Raw genomic sequence first — 21,782 nt, 5'->3', positions numbered from 1 at the left:
AAGGATTTGTTATATGATAATGCAAATAGTTGCATTCATTTTTCATTGCGGGTCTAAATACGTTTTGGGCCATTGTACATTTAGTACTGAAAGTCAATGAGATTTACATGTTAAGAGATGAACTGTAAATCATCCTACATCTATTGGTCATACCAAAAACAATCAAATTCTCTCAAATGACTTGACTGTTCATATAAGCAACACAATCCAAGCCAAAAACTCTGGCACGGCCCCAGCAACAGTGGCTCTCAGAGAGATCATGTGGGTGAATGTGACCGGCCTCAGTGTGGGTTTGGCTGTGAGGTCTGGCGGTGGATCAAAGGCTTGTTATGATATTTGATGATATAATCAAGGGTAGGAAACACATCAGAGCTGATAGTTAGTCTACACGCTGCACTGTTCGGGAACACCAGAGCACACTTAGGGCCAGAGGGCCAGGAAACGTTCAATTATAGCCACTGCTTTCTCTAAGGTGTGCTACTAAATACTGGAATAATGTGACATGATGTCATTCCAATCGAATCAGTATTGTGTTACAGACTGACTCCAGGATGGTCTCGGGTAACATGTCGTGCAGATTGCCAATATCTGCCATTTTGAAGAGTTTATTGTTCGTTACCAAATATAGATTTGGCCACTGAAAAAAACAAAACCCTGTCAACTGCTTCCTTCTGCTTGCCAGAACATTGAGAATATTCACAAGGCAAAGAATAAGTCATCAAACGAAAACCAAAAGTTAAGAAATGTTTAACTCGCACCACACTATGATGTAGGCATCGGTTAAGAGATAAGAATTGCAGTCAGGAACTTCACAGATTTGTATCGCTTAAGAGCAAACCCGACCCAGTTCTTTCCACAAACCTACAGTGTTTCCTCGTGACTTTGACCAGTCAAAAGTTTAAATAAAAAACAGAACATCTTGACAAAGCGTGGCAGAGATGGCACAGAGCTGACATTGTAAGAAGTAGTACTTTGACATAAATAAATGCTGAGTTTGTGCAAAAACTCCAACTGTGTCTTAAAAGAAGAGTACTGCTTGCATCACAGTTGCAGGATGCAAACTGTCTTTAGGTTGTTGTAACGGACCTCAGAAAAGCCCACTCCTGTGAGGGATGTGTGTGATGGTTTAAAGGCTGGTGTGTTTACATCTTGGTGGCGAGCTTTTGTAAAAATGTCTGAGCCATTGTTGAGCCTAATTAGCGTTAGCTGGATTACAGTTCTGTGGAGAGAGACAGCAGCAAGTCAAGCCACGCTGACCAGATTGTGATAAACACGCTTCTGGACGCATACGACATGTACCTGCTGTTCTACACTCAAGTTTTTACCTATTCAACCACCATCTGTCCCCAAACACTGTCCAGGTGCTGCCACGTGCAACATCATCCGCTGAAACAAAGTAATGCAACAATATCCAGCCTAATGAATACACACAAAACTGTTTAACCCTTGTGTTAGGTGTGTGCGCGAGCCATTTTTTAATCCTAAGTGAAAAAAGTGCATTATAATACACTTAAAAAGCTCCATTTTCATGCACTAATTTTACACTTAAAAGCGACAAAAAAAATCTAATCTTAAAGGAGCAATGTGGAGATTTTAGCTGTATCAACGGTGGCTGCACAGAACTAAGATGTTGTCATGTTTTTGCGTCTTTGCCGTAGGAGAAAAAACACGCTCTGTAGAGCAGTTTGTCCCTTTAGGGATACTGTAGAAACAACATGGCAAATTTAATGTAACGGGAGACCAGTGTTATGGACGAATCTCTTATTCTAAGACAATAAAAATGTAACGCTTCATTATGTAAAGTGTTTATACACCTCTAAGACATAGTTATGTATATTATATGGAATTTCTGTCAATTGATCCTCCAGATAGTTTTTACCCCTATCAAAGACTTTGATTTTTTTATGAAAAAGAAAGGGACCTTTTTTATAAATGTGACGCAACGAGATAAATGTAAAATATGAATTATTCATGCTGTCTATTTTGCTTAAGATTTTGATATTTTGAATTTGGATAAACTGAACATCTCCAAAGTACTTTATATACATTTTTATGTTTTTTATTTAAAAATCCACAAACGTGAACACCATACAAGGCTTAACAGATTATCTATTTATAGCTATATAATATCTTTACTATTTAACAATATATCGAAAAACAAATTTAAAAAGTCTCCTAAAACCTGATCCTGAATTTGACACTATTGCATTTATAAGAAAAATTACTTTTCCCGACATAACATGCTGGATTGGCTCTGGATGGGACCTAGCAAGGCTCAGACAATAGGGCTACTGTCTAGGTATTACTTGGGTAAAACATCCCCATCCCCACCCGTTTCTACTCCATATGGTCAACACACTTCCATTTGGCTCCATACCCTGAAAGCCTGTGCAAATGTCGACCCCATGATGTGAGATTACATTACAAAGGATATAAATGCAACACTATCTTCAATGACCGAAGTAGCACATGGATGATGAATCTTCGCCAACATTAAAGAAAGCCAGGCAGGTTTCAACCCGTCTGATATCTGTAACCCCTAAGAAGTAAAAAAGACCATCAGGTCACAGCGACAAACAATCTTAAGACAGGTCATGTAAACTACTCCCTTTAGGCAAATGATGACCATTGCCAACAGCTTCCTACAAACACGCCCTCCTTTTTCAACACGTGCGCTCATTAAAGTGCATAAACTGAACCATTACTGTAGACAGGAATATTTGATAGGTGATGCGGATGACAAGTGCAAACAAAGCATCAATTACCAAAACAAACTCCAAAAGTCACAGCTCAATGAGCAGTTAAGCACTAATATAAAACAACAACATTCTGGTATCTTAATCTTAAGGCTGTTTAGCTTCATAACCAAACATGGATGTGTTTTCTCCTTCCCTTAGGCACTAGAAAGCATTAAGTCACAAATTGGGGAATTTATTGCTTAGTTTACTGCTCACAACTGGATCAACAGGAGGTTCAAGGTGACTACAGAGTTAACTTGTTGGTGTACAGCAGCCTCTCGGCACACATGACCACTTCATTTGAATCCTGACTGCACCATTGACATAACTCTTATCCTACAAAATACACAAACAACTGAACAAAGGACCCGGACTTAAAGCATAAACCACAAAGGACATAATGTATATAAGCCTGGCGCTTACCCGGCAACATGTGACAGAAAAAGATATTGAATGAAACCAACCTTTCTTTTCCTCGAGGTCCTGAAGGTACTGTCTGTACGATGCCGCAGCGCTCATTTCGCCACGGCAAGAACGGACTAAGTCAAATCAAAAGCAATGACAGACAGATTGGACAGAGGGACTAGATGTGTCCAAGAGGAAGGATATAAACTGAAAGCTACGGAGAGGTCTAACTACATTTGTTTAAAAGGCACAAAGTGGGAGGATCACAGTAAAAAGCTTAAGATTGCTGGAAGCCAACAAGCCACCAATCCAACGCCTGCAGGGAAATCCAGTCGTCCACTTCCCTGTTTCTATCTCTCTGTAGTTTTTTTGAGTTTACTGCTGTAGTTTGCACTGGAGTGGCCGCGTGTGTGTACCAGCTGGCTGCTTTGTGGCTCTGAGCGAGCGGCGTGTTTTTGAGCCGGATAGAGGAACTGTACTTTGACCACAAGACAGGTGATGTCACTGCCAGAGCCCGAGCATGTGTTGCACTCCCTGCGTGACTAAGAGCCTGTGTGTGTATGTGTGTGTGTGTGTGTGTGTGTGTGTGTGTAAATCACAAAGGAAATTTTTGCATCGATAAGCTGGTTGTGTATTCAGCATAATCAAACAAAAGCTATCTTTATCTTCCAGTTGCCATTATCTCCTCCTTTGCCTTAACACATATGAAAGAAAGAATACAGAATGCAGCACCTATACGAATAAATCTTATTAAGGAGTGCATAAGATTATTCCAACCCGTCCAATAACGTCACAATTCTGGAAATGAAATCCTTTAAGGAATTGTTCTTTTTCAAAATAAAAATTCTCTCATCACTTTCTCTCATCATTTTAAATCTGCAAGATGTTTTGAAAAATGTTGGTAACCAAAGAACGTCGGTCCCCATTTACTTCTACTGTTTGGACACAAAACCCATGCAAGTCAGTAGGGACCAACGGTTTCTGTTACCAACATTTTTCAAAATATCTTCTTTTGTGCTCTGCAGAAGAAAGAAGGTCATACAGGTTCGAAATGACAAGAGGGCGTGTAAATAATGACAACATTTTCATTTCGAAGGTGAACTCTTCCTTTAATACATTGTCATACAAACTTGGTTGAAGCTGGTAGGAAAAAGTCAAAGATGACCCTGACAACCCTCACTCCAAAACAACAACTAACTTTTACTCAAGGTCTAACAACATTGGCCACATGGCCTTTGAAAGTGAATGGCTTGAAATCATTCAATGTTCAACAAAAGAAAGCAATGTTCTTCCAGACACAACAACTTGTAAGGACGGAGACAAAATAATGGCACTCAACATTCTCACACACACCCAGCAGTCATTAATGCCTGTGAGAACGAACATTTCATGAAGTATTTACTTGACTTTCTGCAATTAACAGTTATTAGCCAAAGACCTTCTAAGCAGTATTGTGTTTTTTCAGTTTATCAACAAAGGGAGCTTAGTTGGGAATCAAGAGCCCATGAAGTAAGCTTGAGAAGTGGCCAGTATAAGGAAAATGAATTGGGAATACAGAATTTCTACTTTAAAACATATTTCAAAACTGGATACTGGACTTTAAGTGACAGTTCACCCAAAATTAAATATTTGTCATCATTTATTCACCCTTATGTCATTCAAAACTGTCTTTTTCGTCAATGGAACACAAAGAAAGACATTCTGAGAAATCTCTCAGTGGTTTTGTGTCCATACAATGGAAGTCAATGAGGCCCCGATGTAGTTGGGGCACCAGCGTTGTTCAATTTTCTTTTGTGTTCTGCAGATGATAGAAATTCGTACAGGTTTGAAATGACGTGAGGGTGAGTAAATGAAAGAATTTTCATTTTGAGTGAACTATCCCTTTAAATGGACATACAAGCAACCAACAAGCAAACAAAATTGGCCCCCATTGACTGCCACTTTGTGTTCCACTGAAGAAGGAAAGTCAAACTGGTTTTGAATGATGATTGATGAAGGTAAATAATTGAAAACATAAAAATGTTTGGGTGAATTGTCCTTTTAAACAAACTATGCTCTGTGTTTTGTAAAATACCCTAACATTAAATCTTCAAATTCTTATAACAAGTTTATATACATCTATCGACGGCATGGTAATGCTATTGAGTATAAGAGAGCATTTAACTCGTCCCTTAGTTTCTAACCACAAAACAAAAATTATGTAAAGAGGTTTAATAATAATAATAATAATAATAAAGTAATGGCAGAAAGGGGTCAGGCATCGATCCAGAAAAAAAACAATACGCAACTATAAATAAATGTGTCCAAGAACACTTCCGGTAAAATGACCAGATTGACAAACTGTCTAATTATGAAGCATCATTTTATTATCGCTCAGTTTAACTTTTGAGCTTTTATTAGATCAGCCAACAAAGCAAATCTAATGTATTGTTCACGCATACAAAAATATAAATGGAAGGAAACAACTAATCAACCAATTCAGTAAAACTTTGCCTGTGTTGTGTGATTGTCTTACCTGTTTCAAAGCAGCAGCGCAGAATCGACATGAAAGAAAGAAAAAAAACAGTGAGGTTAGAGTTAGAATATAAATGTACCCTTAAAAGCATTATGATAAATATATTCATAAATGCAGAACGCCAAGAGGTTGTACAAGGACACAGACGACCATTCATCTGTCTGTGGGGGTGAAAGTATTGTTTGCTGCATGTGGCAAAAATGTCATCTAGATGCTGACCAACATCAAATTAAACAATTCGGACAAAGCAAACCTCTCAAACTATTACGACTCGACTCCCTATACCACAGAACCCACCCAATCGGATTTTCCTGCTTGGTAACAAACAGGAAGGTCAGTATGTGAAGGGTATCGGACCTTATTGTTTAACACTGGATTCTGCTTTAATATCCTCTGCTACAGCTATATTGAATCCCCCACAATGCAACATTGCTGATGCAGGGAAACATCCCCCTCCCCCAGTGGACGGTGCAGCTCTGCACACACACAAATTCCACTTGAATGTATACAAGGTACATTAGGTTAATAGTTATAGCAGTTGACATTATAAACTCACGTTTACACGTACCCACACATGTATCGGGGACAATCTGACAGGATGGTGCCAGTTAAGGATAAAGTGATTGTGATCATGGAGACAAACCCAAACAGATCACAGTCGGCTCGGCTTAATCTAATGTTATACAAGAATGCCCAAATTAAACTAAAACCGTCTTTTCTAGCATCAGTGTCTAAATCAGAACTTCCGTTTTGGTGACAAACTAAAATCTTGTCGACCATATATACACAGAAACATGCATAGAGGTCCAGGAATACAATCGATCTAAAAGACTACATAATGATAAGAGAAGGCAAAAAACAGGGACAGAGAGGCAGATTGAAAGGCAGATAATGAAACCGCCGAGCACCTCAATCATGTAAAAAAACCAAGGCTGTAGTACTGAGAGGCAAAGCTGAGGTCTCCCATGACCAGACAGAGCGGAGGGGGATGGGGTGAATACTGGAGGATAGATGGGAGACGGAGCGAGATGGAGAGATATATGAGCCACACCTAAATGTAGGTCATGCACATGAAGCGATAACGTCGATCCAAGTCATTAGGACAGACACTGAAAAACTGCGGAGTGGAAGAAAAAGAGTAAATGAAACATCAAAAATATATAAAGAACTAGATTTCCACATTTTGTAAATATAACACGAGGGCTGCTTGTCTATGTAACCTGTCACAATGATGCTAGGATGTTGTCAGGGCGTTGCTATACGGTTGTGGAGATGTTCTGAGTAGTCACTTAAAGCGATAGTTGACCCCAAACTAACTTTATTTTCATCATCATATACTCATCATCATGTCATTCCAACATAAAACACAAATAAGATACTTAAAAGAATGCTGGTAATCAAAATACATTGACCCTCTTTGACTTCTATTGTATTTTTTGGAGACACCACCTTGTCGACACAGTGATGCTTTCTTCTATAGAAGTGTATTCAAACATTTACCAGTTTTATCACCTGCCAGGCAAAACTAATCTAAAATCTATAAGAAAAAATAAGTAATATAAAAGGAACCCAAAAAAGATCTTGGCATGAAAAAAGCACATTACATCCATGGCACAATGAGCCATCTTTAAGTGGGCTACCTGCTGTCAGGGTGGGCTTCTCTTCAGTTTTTTTGGAAAATCTTTTTTTAAATAAGCAGCCAGCGCTCCCCTCAAATCCCCCAAAGCAGATTGCTGTGGATTAGAGGCCCTGCATGAACCTTCAGAGAGTATGCATTCTTGCTGTCTTCAGTCCAGATGATCTGATATTTCATACACATATAGGTCATGCTCGCCCGGTTGGAGGGAACATAGCATGCAAACAAGATCTGGTGAGGAATGAGCCCATTTAAAAGCGATCTTGAAGAATTCTGCAGTCCCCATCAGTGCTGATTCAGAGGGCTTGCATAGCTGCTCACACAGTTACTGAAACTACCTAAGTCAGGATTTATTTTGCTTACCAACACAGTCGGTCCCAGTCTAGTCTATAATGCATCCGTATACAAGCACACAAAAATGTACACAATATGTACATGAAAGACCACAGTATTTACTTTGGTCAGTGAAATAGGGGTTTCATCATAAAGTACACAGAACTGCAATATGGGAACAAGCACATCAATATAATACAATAAAATACAGTACCTTTTACAACAAGAAAAAAGGCAATATTATTTTGACAAGAGCGAAGGCGGATTTCATTCCACATAACTTCTGTACTGTGAACAGCTGCTCGCCAGTGATGAAAACCACTGAGAATGAATGGTGAATACAGCATTCATACACACCATACCACACCGTGTTTCTAGACTGCTGTTGGTTCTTAAAGACCTCTGTAACATAATATGTGATTTCCTGTTAAATAACTTATTCTAGCCTGGTACTCGCAACACATGCCCGAGACACACTGGAGACACTGACCCACGTCTGCAGTCAGCAGGGGGGAGAACAAAGAACTGATGGGTCAGAGCAGACTAAATACTCGACAACAGGCCCGGACAAGTCCCCACAAATCAGCAGATGTGCCATGGCACTTGGGAATGAGGGGAAACACCAGCCACCAACTTGAGAGATATTGCAGTATGCTTTTAAGAGAAACAACAACGAAGACAATATATGAAGTATCTGTAAATTGAGAACATTAGATAGAAATAGGTAGAACTACCGACAAACTATAAGAGAAAATAAGGTCAGGGTAATGTAGAGTTATATGAATGACATTAATGTGGCGGAGTCCAGGCGAGACACTGGTATATGAGCAGTCTAAAGGAATGCATGGAAGCCTCTGTACATTTATACCAGCGATCTCAACATAGTTCACAGTCGTATCTGGAGTTCAATGGCACAGCTGTCTGCTTAGAGTATAGACAGGTGACACCTGTCCCACACATTCACTACTTAAGAACTATAGATTATTAACAATGTAAATTGAGGAAATATGAAGATAATTAATTATTTTTTATCATTTCAGCAGTTTACTCCGATTATGCTCACTAAGCTGATAACGTGTAAGGTCATGTCAGTGCATAAAATTCCCTTTTATCAGGGAAAGGTCATAAACGGCTTCAGCAAAAACACTTGGCACAGGCTGTTTTTGGCCCATTACCCCAACTTTTCTTTCAGTTTTGTTTATGTGTGAATGTCTGACAGCATAATAGTAAAAGTAGAAAACGGAAGTAACAGCAAAATACTGCACAAAAGTCTGTTCTCGACAAATCTCACAGTTCAATGTAAACACGGTTTTCTGCGTTTATTGATACACATGTAAACACGTCTGTTCTGTTACATAGTTTACATTTTTTAAATAATATTTAGCCTTCATTAGAATTCATTAACAGAAATTAACCATTTTAGTTCATAATAACCCTGAAATATCAACAAATTTCAGGTCTCTAGGCTCATTTTTCCCTGTGGTCACACCGGTGCGACTCACTTTCTCAGTTGGTCGCCCCAACTTACAATTGGGTCGCACCCTTTTTTATAGTAATCATAATGACCTTGATGAATCGTTCTGTTAATTTGTATATGTTCGTTTTTCCTTGATTTAAAGATTTACAGTGACTAAACATCGTTTCCAACAAGCATAAGTTCACAAATTTAATCGATTTTATTATTATTACTTCTAATTTGTTTCCCTAGTACACAACTTCCGTCTGTTTCAGCATGATCAGTGTGTGATTTATTAGTTAAAAGCAGCTGTAAATTGCTGTATATGTGTCGAGTTGTCAAACAGTACATTTTCTGTTCCGGACTGCAGGTGGCACTCTTAACACCACAAATTTGATCAGATAAAAACAAACAACTCTTCCCCTAATGAACTACTTATTCCTCAATTCTTATTAACTTAAAAGTTCAGTTTTATGTTCAAATTACAATAATAAAAATATACGCCCCATCCCACTTTACGCCCCAGTCTGTCAATTTATAATACGGTTTTTAATCTACCTACACTTAAAATTTATTTACTTTAAACTCTGAATATGATAGTTGACAGGGTACATTTGCCTGCCACATATCAAAACAACCTGAACATCACGCAATCGCACCAATGTGAAACTTTACCCTGGCACGTTATCAAAATATTATCGCATTTGCGACCCTCTTGGATTGCAGTCTAGAGCACTGAATTTTAATACCTCTTAATTTTCATTAAAATAACAAAAGCAATTAATTGTGCAAAACAGGATCAGGAACATGCATTAAGAATGTACTTAAAATCGATTTTCATGTCAAGCTCAATGACCCCATAACTTTTCCTCGATTCCTCGAGTAAGTCGGATACAAAAAATCATCTACGTTTAATCGCTTTAACTACAGTACAAACGGAGCACTGCGATTCCCCACCGACCATTATTATTGACGCACAGCCCGCTAAACTCTGAACATGTTATGTATACACAGAAGAAGCTGCAGAATAAATTACAGAAAAATATACGGCGGTTTTCATTTCTGACAAACGTGAGACTGCGACAAACACTGGAATTAGTGGAATACTCGATTACTAAAATAATCGATAGATACAGCCCCAATACACTTAACTGCATGGTGTTTAAGAACAAAGGTTACAGTGGGACAGTTAAAAACATGAACCCCCCAATGCAACATCAAAGATCAATCTCAGATTGGATGACCTCATCTCCGTTCACCGCTCCATTCAAAGTGTGTGTAGCTATCTTAACAGATTTGTAATTGCCCACCACCTCTGAATTTCTCATCTCTCCATCCATCTCTTTTTCGCCCCTCTTGAGCAGCTGTCATTCTGATGCAAGACCACACCATGCTTGGAAGGTCCACACCCCATATTGAGGAAAGCTTATACGAAACAGCCCTGTGAATGTCTGTTCGATGGCACCCTTAAAATGTCGATATGCTTTTTATGAAACAGCTGTCTATAAGAGACAAGGGTGACAGCTGAAGTGTATTGAATCTCTCTCTCTCACACACTCACACACACACTCTTAAGCCTCAGGTCTTCTTTTAATTGCACCTGTCATACACTTTCACTCCTCTTTACTCATGGAATCCATTCACATTCTGTATGTACACAAAGGGTTATGGTAATTACACGCTAAAAGACTCCAGCATAAACATTGTTATGAAGATGTGCATGTCACAGGTCGTCAATAACCACCTGCCTCATAGAGTTAAGTGAGTGTGTGTCTATAGCACTCATAAAACAGTGAAAACATGGTTTAAACAAACATTTAAAGCAGGCAGGTGGACTGCAAACAGAATAATAGGATCAATGGCATTTGGGAAGGAGCTTGCACTTTCCTATCATCGTTTAAATACGTCTCAGCACAATCTAACAGCTTAAATGATATTAGCACCGTCCGGTGGGACATGCTTGCTATGCCACAATTGCTATTCCTCATATTTGGGTTTAGATACTTAAACAAATTTCTTAAACAGCTCTCAGGGATATTTGATCCTATTTGGTCAACAGAGGCATCTAGCGGTCAAATATTTCTAAATAATAACGTTGTCAACAGCAACGCTGTCAGTGACCACTCGATGTGGTCTTTTAATTATCTCAAATTAATATCTCTTTATATTTAAAACAAATGCTTAATAGACAGGATACAATCAGCCGGTGACTCCAAAATAAACCCCTTATGGATGACACTACTTAGATACTTAGAAACATGTAAAGTATAATGCAATGTAAGTCGCTTTGGATAAAAGGGAGAGAGAGAGGGAGAGAGAGAGAGAGAGAGAGAGGGAGAGAGAGAGAGAGAGAGAAAAAAGACCTCTCCATCCAGAGAAAGGTTTTATTCATCCGCCTTTTGACAAACACTGCCACTCTTTCATTTCTTCTCCCATCTTTCTTTTCTCTTCACTGCCCTTGTTCCTTTCTCTAGAACTTTCTCTCTCAGTATTGATTTAATGCCAGTTTAAGGTGATCTGCAGAGTCTGCACCCTAGATCAGAATCAGAGCAATGCAAACACCAGTCACACAGAACATGGTTTGATATTTGATTACCCACAAGAGACTAAAACTAAATACATCCAGTAGTGTCCAACAGCTAACACAATCTGGCAATAAAACATCACTAATCGGCCTCAGCTCCTAAACCAAAACCACTATTAGTCTGCTTGTCTAACAGTAATGAAGAGGTTTGGCTAATCCTTGAAAACCACTTCTCAAGGAACATATAGAATCTAAATTGATAGTGTTTATATTTTCAATAAATGTACCTGGACTTCGTCATCTAAAGTCCCACAGTTGGCGAAAATATAAAAAGTGATTAAAAAAATAGCATAGGAGGCAACTAGATGTTTGGTGTAAAAATTGAAAAAAAAAATTGGTGTAAATGGGCTCACGACTGACAAAGGGTCAAATTAGTTTTTGGCAACGGCAAGTAACAGATGAGTTTAATAAAGGCATGTGCAGGCAGCCGCACCACAATTGGGAAATAATCTAAACTGCAAATAAAGAACGGGATACAATCCAGATAAAAACACAACAACCGGTGGCAAAGTTTGTGAATACGGAACCCATGAGAAAACATCTCACAGTGAAAAGAAACATGGAGATAACTTGATCAATGTGTTAAGTAACAAGAAACAAGTGTAAATCTGAGAATGCTCCATTTGTAAGACATGGTCAACGGGGCAGACTGATACAGACAGGGACGGTTTAACTATACATCAGAGGACGGTTATTAGATTGTACCACTGCAATTGTCCCAGACCCACTTTTTGCACAGTTCCCTACGGGCCCTCTGGGAACCAATGCACGCAGGACTCGAAGATCAATGTGTGAGGGATCAAAGGTCAAAGTAGGATCTCAGATATTCCTATCCAGATTGTGCAATCCATCTTTTTAACTGACACGCAAGCACAAATAAATATAACATTAAACCTAATTGATCTACGTAAATGCAATGGTTAAACAGGTTACCTGGTTAACGTGGATAGAAGACGGTCTATTCACTGCATTAAATATCCTTAAGTAACCAAATTCCTCTTTGTGTGAATGTATAATTAAATAACACATGGTGTTAAAATAAATGTCTGCAGAAGAGCGTCTCAAATGAGATGTGGCGGATGTAGGGTGAGTCAATCCACTCAAAGCAAAAACTGTACGGTTTATTTTTATGCAAGTGTGTTTCAAACTACGTGGTTTAAAATATTTACTGGTTGTCTGAATGACTAGTTGACTAATCATCGTATCCTTAAAAGTAACTCATCGCATGCTTTCGTACGGCAGCACTTCCAGGTGCGGTAAACACGGATATTTCAGGCGTCTGTTTCAGGTATGCAGTTAGTCTACCATCCTTAAAGACTCACTGAACACGACAAGACAAGAAAATACTAACTCGGGCGCATCAACCAAACACACACATCCTAGATGTCAAGATGATACCAGGCTGACAAAATATGCACATGATATTTCACATAAAATGTGTAAATAAATAAATGAATTCTCAACCTTTTTTGATGCCTATTTACAAATTTTGCAACAGGTACAAATATCTTAATTTAGGAGAATCCTGTGGCTACATAAAGTTAGTGAATATTTCTTAATAAAAATAGACTGCAGATATAAATGGACCAGAGATGTGCAGCAAAGACTGTTGTTATACTCGGTCACATTCTACCGCTTCACTTTTTGACCTGCAACTCACATAATCCAAAAATGGGACCATGAGTTCAGTTACCAAACCAAAAAGACCTTCAGCTTTTTATAAAGCATCACGTCATAAAATATCAGCATCATTACGGCCCATTGACTTCACGCAGGCAGCTAAATCTGAGGTCTGTTTGAGAGTGCTATTTGATGTTTATTAGCAGGGGCAGTGGAACAGAATAGAGCTCTTCGGCAGGGAAAGGTCGAGGGCTAGATGTGGGACAGACTGATGGTGCAGATGCTGAATTGGATGGGATCTATAAAACAGCTTCATCAGGAGAGAGCGATTATGTTAGGAGGACCTGAGGTGCTAATACAAAGGTCTGTTTTCATAATAAACCCAACGTTGAGGACAACTGCTTGTTTATTTGTTGAAAGTTATCACATTAACATCATCAGAAAGTATATTCAGATGTGGAGACAGCAACCAATCACCAAAGCAGAAAGAAATGAAAAAGACCATAGTCTGTCTACAAGAATGTCCAATTCATGAATGTCCTTATGAGCCAATTCTTTACTGAATTTGTTTATTGAAGATGCAGTCCTGTATATGTAGGTAGACAGCTCACAGAGTTTATAAACTAAGACAAGATAACTAAAAGATAATACTACCAATCTTATGAATAGTTTTTAAACTAAACAAATTGTGCAATGGTGTACCTAAACTCAACCACAAATTCTCCCATTTCATGTCGCTGTAATATAGCAACTGCATCTTTAAACTATTAGTTCACCCAAATATAAAAATTCTATCATCATTCATGTCATTCAAAACCTTTATATGACTCTTTCTTCTGTGGAACACAAAAGATGATATTGTGAGAAAAGTGTCAATGTATTGTGTATCCAATGGAAGTCAATGGGGTTCAATGTTGTTTGGTTACCCACGTTCTTCAAAAGATCTTCCTTTGTTTTCTGCAGGAGAAAGAAAGTCATACGTTTTGAAAGGGGTGAACTGTCCCTTTAAGAACAGGAACATGTGGCGACTTCCTCCATCCCGTCATCTCCCAGAAGTCTCGCTGTTATTTCAGGAATGCAGCTCTGGCCCCACTTCTGTTTCCAACAGCCTTCTGCTGTGTCAGCCTGACCACTCCTCGATTGCAAACCCTGCTGCAGGGCAAATATACAGTGTGCAGAGCTGTTTTTAGACAGACACCTATATTCACATCTCTCCTCAACACATCACATAACATTAACAGCCCACTCACACAGAAGAGACGCATCTCTCGATGTGCCATATGCACACTCACACATTCGAGGAGAAACGAGTCGGAAACGTCATTACATTTTTCTTCTTTCAACCTTCAAAAGTTCTTCCATTTCAAATTTTTCAAATTCCTACTTTCTTCTTCCTGCCGTTTCTTCACTACTCCATGTACAAGGAGAGCATACAAAGATGAAGGGAGGATTACATGACTACACAACAGTTCATTCTGGTCCACTAAAACGTAGAACACTTTGCAGTGATCCATTTCTGCATTCACAGAAAGTCACATTCAGTCTACCAACAGTCACCTCAACGGGTGATCGATTATCATAAGCACCCACCTAACCCCAGACAGATGGACCGGGTCATCCTTCATCTGAAGGACTAAACCACCTCTTCTTTTCTAACAGATCCCGACATGCAAAACGCATCGACAGAACTCAAGCCAAACATTCAAGACCGTACCTGAACAAGAATCATCAATCTTTCTATAAGGTCTGTCAAGAGACATAACCACATCAGACAATAATGTGTTCAGCTTGAGCCAAAGAACATTAGCTACAGGCATTATATACAGTAACTGACTATACTGTTCAGAGAAGCAAATTTTGCTGAGCGTACATTTTCACTTTTAAACTTTGCTGATATTTATTTTCCATTGTGTGAATTCAATAAAATTAAAACATTTTCTTTAATATAATACATTTTTACGAAGAATATTTGAGTAGTCTTATACATTCTGCATAGCATAGGTTTGCAATGATCTAGGATATTCATGAAAACCATTTTGCTAAATATATGACCGAAGTTTCTGAACAGCTGGATGCTGAGCAGACATGGACATTTCAATGTATTATTCTGTTAATTTCATCAAGAGTCCACACCATTCCACTATTGCCATTACTTTGACAGAGACAATTGCAAAGCCAGCATTTTTAATAGAGATTCGCCTATATAAAGGCCTATAATCGGTATCGGCCAGTAAAAGTAAAAAAAAACTGACAATGGTCGGAACGACATATCCTGTCAATCAAAAGAGGACAGGAAAATGCAAATGCAACATTAGCAAAACATCAGTAGTTTGATGTTCAATATTAACTCTTTCTCCTCTGCACACATAATTTTCTGGGTTTTATATATTTCGTATATGAGTTTTATAATGATCTCAGCTGTTTAATCAAGATCAAGAAACCTACCCACATTTAAGAGGTGATAAAAAAGAACCAAGTAAGATACAAGAAAACATAATTTGGTATATTGTTTGTCCATATATATACATAAATCTACTGGGAGCCATCAAATTTTAGTAAAAATTATAAAGAATGCTGGCGCAGGCTGGCAACTTAAAAGTCTGACGGGAAAGAGTTAAGAGTTAGAGTCATTAGCCTATATGAATAAACTATAATAACAGGTCTTTATAATCTAGTTAATGCGAGTTTATATAACCATATATTAGTACCGGCAGATATCAATCTGAATAATGGGGTATCGGTTTCGATTTATACTAAGAATTCTGTTCTAAGAACAGAACAACATTCACTGAAACAGAGCAACAATTTGGAACGTCCAACGCCTGAATGTCTAAAACAGTTAAAAGTTCAACACTAAAAACTTAATAAAAAAACAAGCAGTCTCATTGATGGTGACTTATATTCAAAGGCGTATTCGTCTCTGATAATTTTAGCCGTGCCAATTAGGAGTAAGCTTGTTAACGCAGCTTTAGGCAAAAACAGATTATCACTAATTATTGCAACTAAATCCACCCGCGGTAAAAGTGTGGAGGGTGAGAGGACACAAAACAGTCTCTGGGTTTCCAGACCTGCCAAATCTGAAGACAAACAAGAAATCAGTGACATCACATGCAACGTTCTGACATAATCCAGGCCAGCGTCCCACAAACACGGAGAAGCCTAACAAAGCATTGTACAGCCACCGAAATAACTAGAGACAACTTTGTAGGAATGTTTTAATAAAACTATAATTTTGGTTGGTGACAACATTTGTCAGTTGACCAGGCTAACGTTACCACATCTGACACGTGATGTTGATGGCGAGTTTAAAAAAGCAGTTTAGGATATACGTTCTCTTGCCAACGAGTGATGTGACATGACTGCATTTTGGTTAGTTTCAACTGGTTCGGACCAAAGCAATCAGTGTGGTGTGAAAAGAAACCAATAAAGCTGAAAAATGTAACAATGTCAATTTTTTTGCCATTGGTCCGGACCAAATGAACCGAACTAAAGGTGAGAAAGTGCCCTAAGACTAAGATTGTGGGCAAGAAATATCAAGACTGTCAGAAGGGCACACAACCAGGAAAAGGGATTATGCATAGGACTGATTTGAAAGGCAAATCTCGTCGCTTTTTTACGCAAATTACCTTATATTACTCTCCGGACCATCAGCGGTTCATTTAAAGCATTACGTGAGACGGATACTTAATTACATACAATGGCTTTTCATATGAAGAGCCTATCAGTCCAATTTCATGCAAATGCTATGAGGAAATTTGCCAACCTCAGTGAAGGGCTTTTGGCATTTCCTTTTCACAATTCAATTTAGACTCAAGTAGGTTATTTTTCTGAGCTTAAAATACTCACCTGTATGGAAACTATGTGTAATGTAATAGGGGTAAAAAGCGCCCTCAGAACAACACCCTGGCCTGATGTGAGACAATCCCAGCATTCACTGGTGTGGCTGTAGGATCAGATGCCAGCGCAATCGCCGGGCAACGTTCACACCACACATCTCAGCTGACAGTCATTCGTCTAAAAGTTCTCACATACGCACCACAGAGATTTGAGAAAAACTACACGATCAAATCCAGGCCTATGCCTCTACATGCTAAGTAGAACAACCCCACAAATAAGTATGGCTTTGCACAGCACATAGATTGTTCAAACATATATTACAAGACACGAGAGGGGCCTGAACAATGCATGTACCATGATTTCCAACTGTCATCAGCCCTTTCATGCAAGAATTATGACATCATTTATGACATATTTATACATATTACACACAACCGCTTGTCACTGGGTGACGGTGGATAGGCTTTTACGTATGAATCACCATTTTTAATCACAGCATTCCCAAACTTTCACAGGCAAAGCTATAGAGTCCACAGACTAATTTCCAGGCGTATAACACTATTGATTTGTTTTGGCTTAAAGAAGAGCTCAGCAATGTAAAGAGGATCTATATTGCTTATATATTACTTTCTTTTTATCTAAAAAAATACCCATATTTGTTGGCCAAAAATCCTCCTTTTCCCATACAGTGTTATGCCTGAAGTATAGTTCCCTTTTAACATACATGCAAGGAAAGACCTACTGTACGCGCACCGCCGCAATTTTGTTACCTCGAGTAGACAGGACAGGTAATGCGCATGCGTCTAAACCTGTATGTACGCGTATGAGTCAGAAGCAGTAACTTTGTAAGGCTGTGCATTTGGCTATATGCGTACGCTCGCGGACACGTAAAAAAAGAAGTATGCCACAGGCTTTATATGACCGGAAATTCCTTTGCCGACTCTAGCCTCCCAAAAGCTCACCAGCGCCATCTTGTGCAACTAGAAAATTGCTTGCTACGGTCACAATTATTGGCATTATACTATATTTCTACCATTTCAACCAATAAATCAAACATCAAATCTTTAAAAGTCTTTAAAATTTACTCTTTCTACATTAAGGCGGGACCTGCTCAGCGGTTATATATGGCGCCACACTTTTTCCCATTCATAGTAGAAGAACTGTGGTGTATTGGTACGAACAAAAGATTTTGGCACAGCTATACGATTCCATATATGATGATTCATGATTGAGACTGGAATGAGCATATGCTGATAACGGCAATGACATCATAACAAAGAACTGAGTAACCTTTTCTTAAGATTCTGTGTGACTGTTCTGTTGTTACAAAATAAGTGAGAAGGTAGTGATCTCAAACCAGCTCCCTGTACGTCTGACGCTCAGGAGAACATGTGTAATTGGCTCTACAATGTGTTAAATAGAGGACAAAACATACTTCTAGCATTTCTGAACATTTGTTTGGAAACGTTAGGATGACGGTTCCATGGAGTTCTTTCCTACAAACACAGACCCAACCTTCAAAAGCAGAAGTGGATGTCCCTCAAACACATACTCAGACAGGTGCTTCCCGCCACCTGAAGCGGATAAAGAAATGTCGCGTGATCTCAAATTGTCACATTTAAAGGAAATTTCACCCAAAAATGTTATTTCCTGTTGTTAAATATAACAGACACATTTCAATACATCATGTCCAAACAACACTAGATGAGAAATCTCTATGAAGATAATATCAACTGCATGCGGTGTCATGGGAAACAGTACATTATAATATAATATATTAAATAATATAAATTAAAACTGTATACATTTTTAGACTATGGACAATCTGTGAGCAGACAATTCAAATAAAGGAAGCATACAGAGTGAGAGGGATTAAAGACAAATCCTCACGAAAGGAAAAGTTAAACACAGTAGACAATGTTGAATGACTTCACGCTGCATGTGTAATTTAAAAAACACACACATTGTGAGTTGCAATCTGTTTGCTATATATTCTACTTGGGCTTTGTTTTTGTGACAAGCAATGACAGCCAGGGCTTTTCTGTGATCATAAATCAATATTTCTCCAGGCCACCCTGACCTCGTGCTTTTCTCAATATCTTCATGATTAATTCATGATCATGATACGCACATCTTTCACAGAAGCCTTGCAGTTTCACAGCAGAGCATAGCTCAGTTTTGCTCGTTTTATTTGCCCCGTTTATCTTTTTTGGGCCAAAACCCGAGGTAACGCAGAGCACAGTGTGAGTCTCATAGAGCCGGATACTAAAGCACAGCGGCTGCAGTCAGAAATCTGAACATTTAGCCCCACCATGCATGATTTTCTTCAAGATTACCATCCAGTGCCCACCAGCAGCACTCAACGCGGCCAACTCACACACCACAGGGAGTCTAGCATTCATTAAACCTGAGGAAACACAGTTAGAAGGGCTAGAGATATCAAGTCAAATTGAATCCAGTCAAACACAGCTTAGCAGAACGTTTATGAGCCTAGAATGAGCGTTACTGCATTTAAAGACGCAAGAGCTCTCCAGAGTTTCGACAATCGCTGAAAAGAACAATCCATGGCAGCCATATAAATGCATTTCAAAATAACAAATACAAAAAGTGACATGAACACAAATCTGCAAACTCTGTCTTCACAAATTGTTTGATTGTCCAAACGTTAAGACACTTTTACGCAAAACTGCTGAATTAAACCTGCAATGCAGTTACTTTATATACACAAATATAACACGTCATGCATTATTTACAATACTGCATGTTTCCCAAACATAACCAGCATATTAAGTACAACTGCATTTCATAGACAAACACAATAAATGCAACTTTGAATATTAAAATTCCACAATAGATGTGCACCAGGAAGTCATATGACCAATGACAAACAGCCTACGCCATGTCGGCTAACTTCCTGAACCAAACAGGATCTGCCCTCAGACGGCTTTTCTCCCACAGAAACGGTCAGGTGCTGCTGCAAAATGTGGCCAAACAGGAAGTGCAAGGAGGGAAATCCTGCAGCGCTGCAGCAGGGGAGGAAGAGAGAGAAAGAACGAAGGCCAAGGCTGCATGTACTCATGGACAGGGGAAATGACAAGAATTCAGGGGAAACTAGGGCACGTGGAAAAATACAGTGGTAACGGCCTGTGTCTCTAGCGTATATTTGCCTCTGTGTTCTGCATCCAGCTCAAATCCCCCCTTTAAACCAAGACTCAATAGAAAAACACTGCAGAAGGTTTGAGAACTTAAGGAATCAAATATTGCATTTCCGATGGCACAGTCAGCTTGCAATCTGTAGACACAACTTTTGGGTGTTTACAGCACAAACACAGAAACCGACGAGACAGGCAGAAACACGCTTCGGAAACGGAAACCCAGTGTTTGTCTATATTGGAGGGTCACTGGGATCAGGCAGAACAGGACGATTACGGTAGGCCAAAGGCTAATAGAGCGATGCAAACAAAAGGGGGGTGGAGGAAGATTGGATTGAAGAAAAACGTCAGTCAGCATCGACATGGACTTTACAGTATCAGAAGAGAAAATGTTCTGGTCTTCCACCACCTGTCCCTGTTTTATGTTACTCTTTGAACGGCCTCAGGATTACAAATATATGTGACCATGTCTCATTCGCTTCTTATATCCCTGTGTCTTTTAATAGTTAGAAATGTCTGACTCCCTGTTCTGACTCATGATTCTGTGACATTCACTCTTTGAGCACCAGCTGAACTTAGACATCCTGCTATTGTCTCTGAGCTTCAGTGAACTCAATGCATATGGAAAAACAACCAGGATGCTGGAAAACATACAAACATGGCCTGGAGTCGCCAGCCTCTCATAAACATGCACTACCATACAGCGTCTTCTGAATTATTAAATCCCTGTATCATGTGTCTAACTCAGATTTCAGCTAAATGACACCTTCTTCAACAAGCCACCAAACCCACATTACTCATACATCTCCTATTCTTCATGGAACCGGAAGTGGCACAGCTGAAGGCTACCAAAAACATTCAAGAATTTACACATTTTTATCCCCAAGCATGACTCCTTATGTTTCACTGAAAGCAGAGGGGATGTGAACCTGGTGTTGACAATAAACTTTGACAAAACTGTATGCTTTGACATTCAAACTCATTCATTTCTCCAACAGACAGCAGTTCATCCCTGGTTGACCCCATGCACTAAAGACAGCGTTACATAGAAAGAACAGACAAAAACCTATCCGAGACCTGACATGAGAGAGAGTGGACTCCTACTCATATAAGCGTTGTTTTAAAAGTGTTTTATTGGCAACATGTCAGTGAAAGGAAATATGTGTAAACATTCATTTGAATGGGCGTGAAGAAGCGTGGAAGGACTATCATGCTTTAGCACATCCGATTTCTAATGCCATGTGCCTTATAAGATTTGATATTATTAATAACGTTTCTAAGATGTCATTTTCTGTACAAAAGGTTTTCTCCTGAGGTTTTTTTTTCCTCCAATGGAGTTTTGGGTTCCTCGCCACCGTTTGCATACTCTTTTGCGCTGTTCGCCTGGCCGGGGGCCTGCTAGAATGTTATAGTTTTATTTCATTAACACTGCATATAGGAATTTATAGTCTGTCGGATATTCAGCCTGTGTTTTGACTTGCATAACCTTATATGTTTTGCTTATAG

General features: G+C 39.0%; 1 protein-coding gene across 3 annotated transcripts in view; it reads right to left on the bottom strand.

Annotated features, from left to right (window-relative positions):
• The window catches only part of macf1a (microtubule actin crosslinking factor 1a), a 140,516-nt gene that overhangs the window by 106,834 nt on the left and 11,900 nt on the right, over positions 1-21,782 (bottom strand). The window contains exon 1 of one of the 3 annotated variants that reach the window (XM_079484512.1): positions 3,203-3,581. The exons of the other annotated variants lie outside the window; for them this stretch is intronic. Coding sequence (XP_079340638.1) covers positions 3,203-3,257 — 55 coding nt within the window. The 5' untranslated portion in view covers positions 3,258-3,581. Of the gene's footprint in view, positions 1-3,202; positions 3,582-21,782 lie in introns of those variants that run through there. 3 annotated transcript variants of the gene reach the window in all.

This window comes from Barbatula barbatula (genome assembly GCF_947034865.1).
Source record: "Barbatula barbatula genome assembly, chromosome: 21".
Classification (NCBI taxonomy): domain Eukaryota; kingdom Metazoa; phylum Chordata; class Actinopteri; order Cypriniformes; family Nemacheilidae; genus Barbatula; species Barbatula barbatula.
The sequence above is the reverse complement of the archived record's forward strand: the minus strand, read 5'-3'. Positions and strand labels throughout refer to the sequence as shown.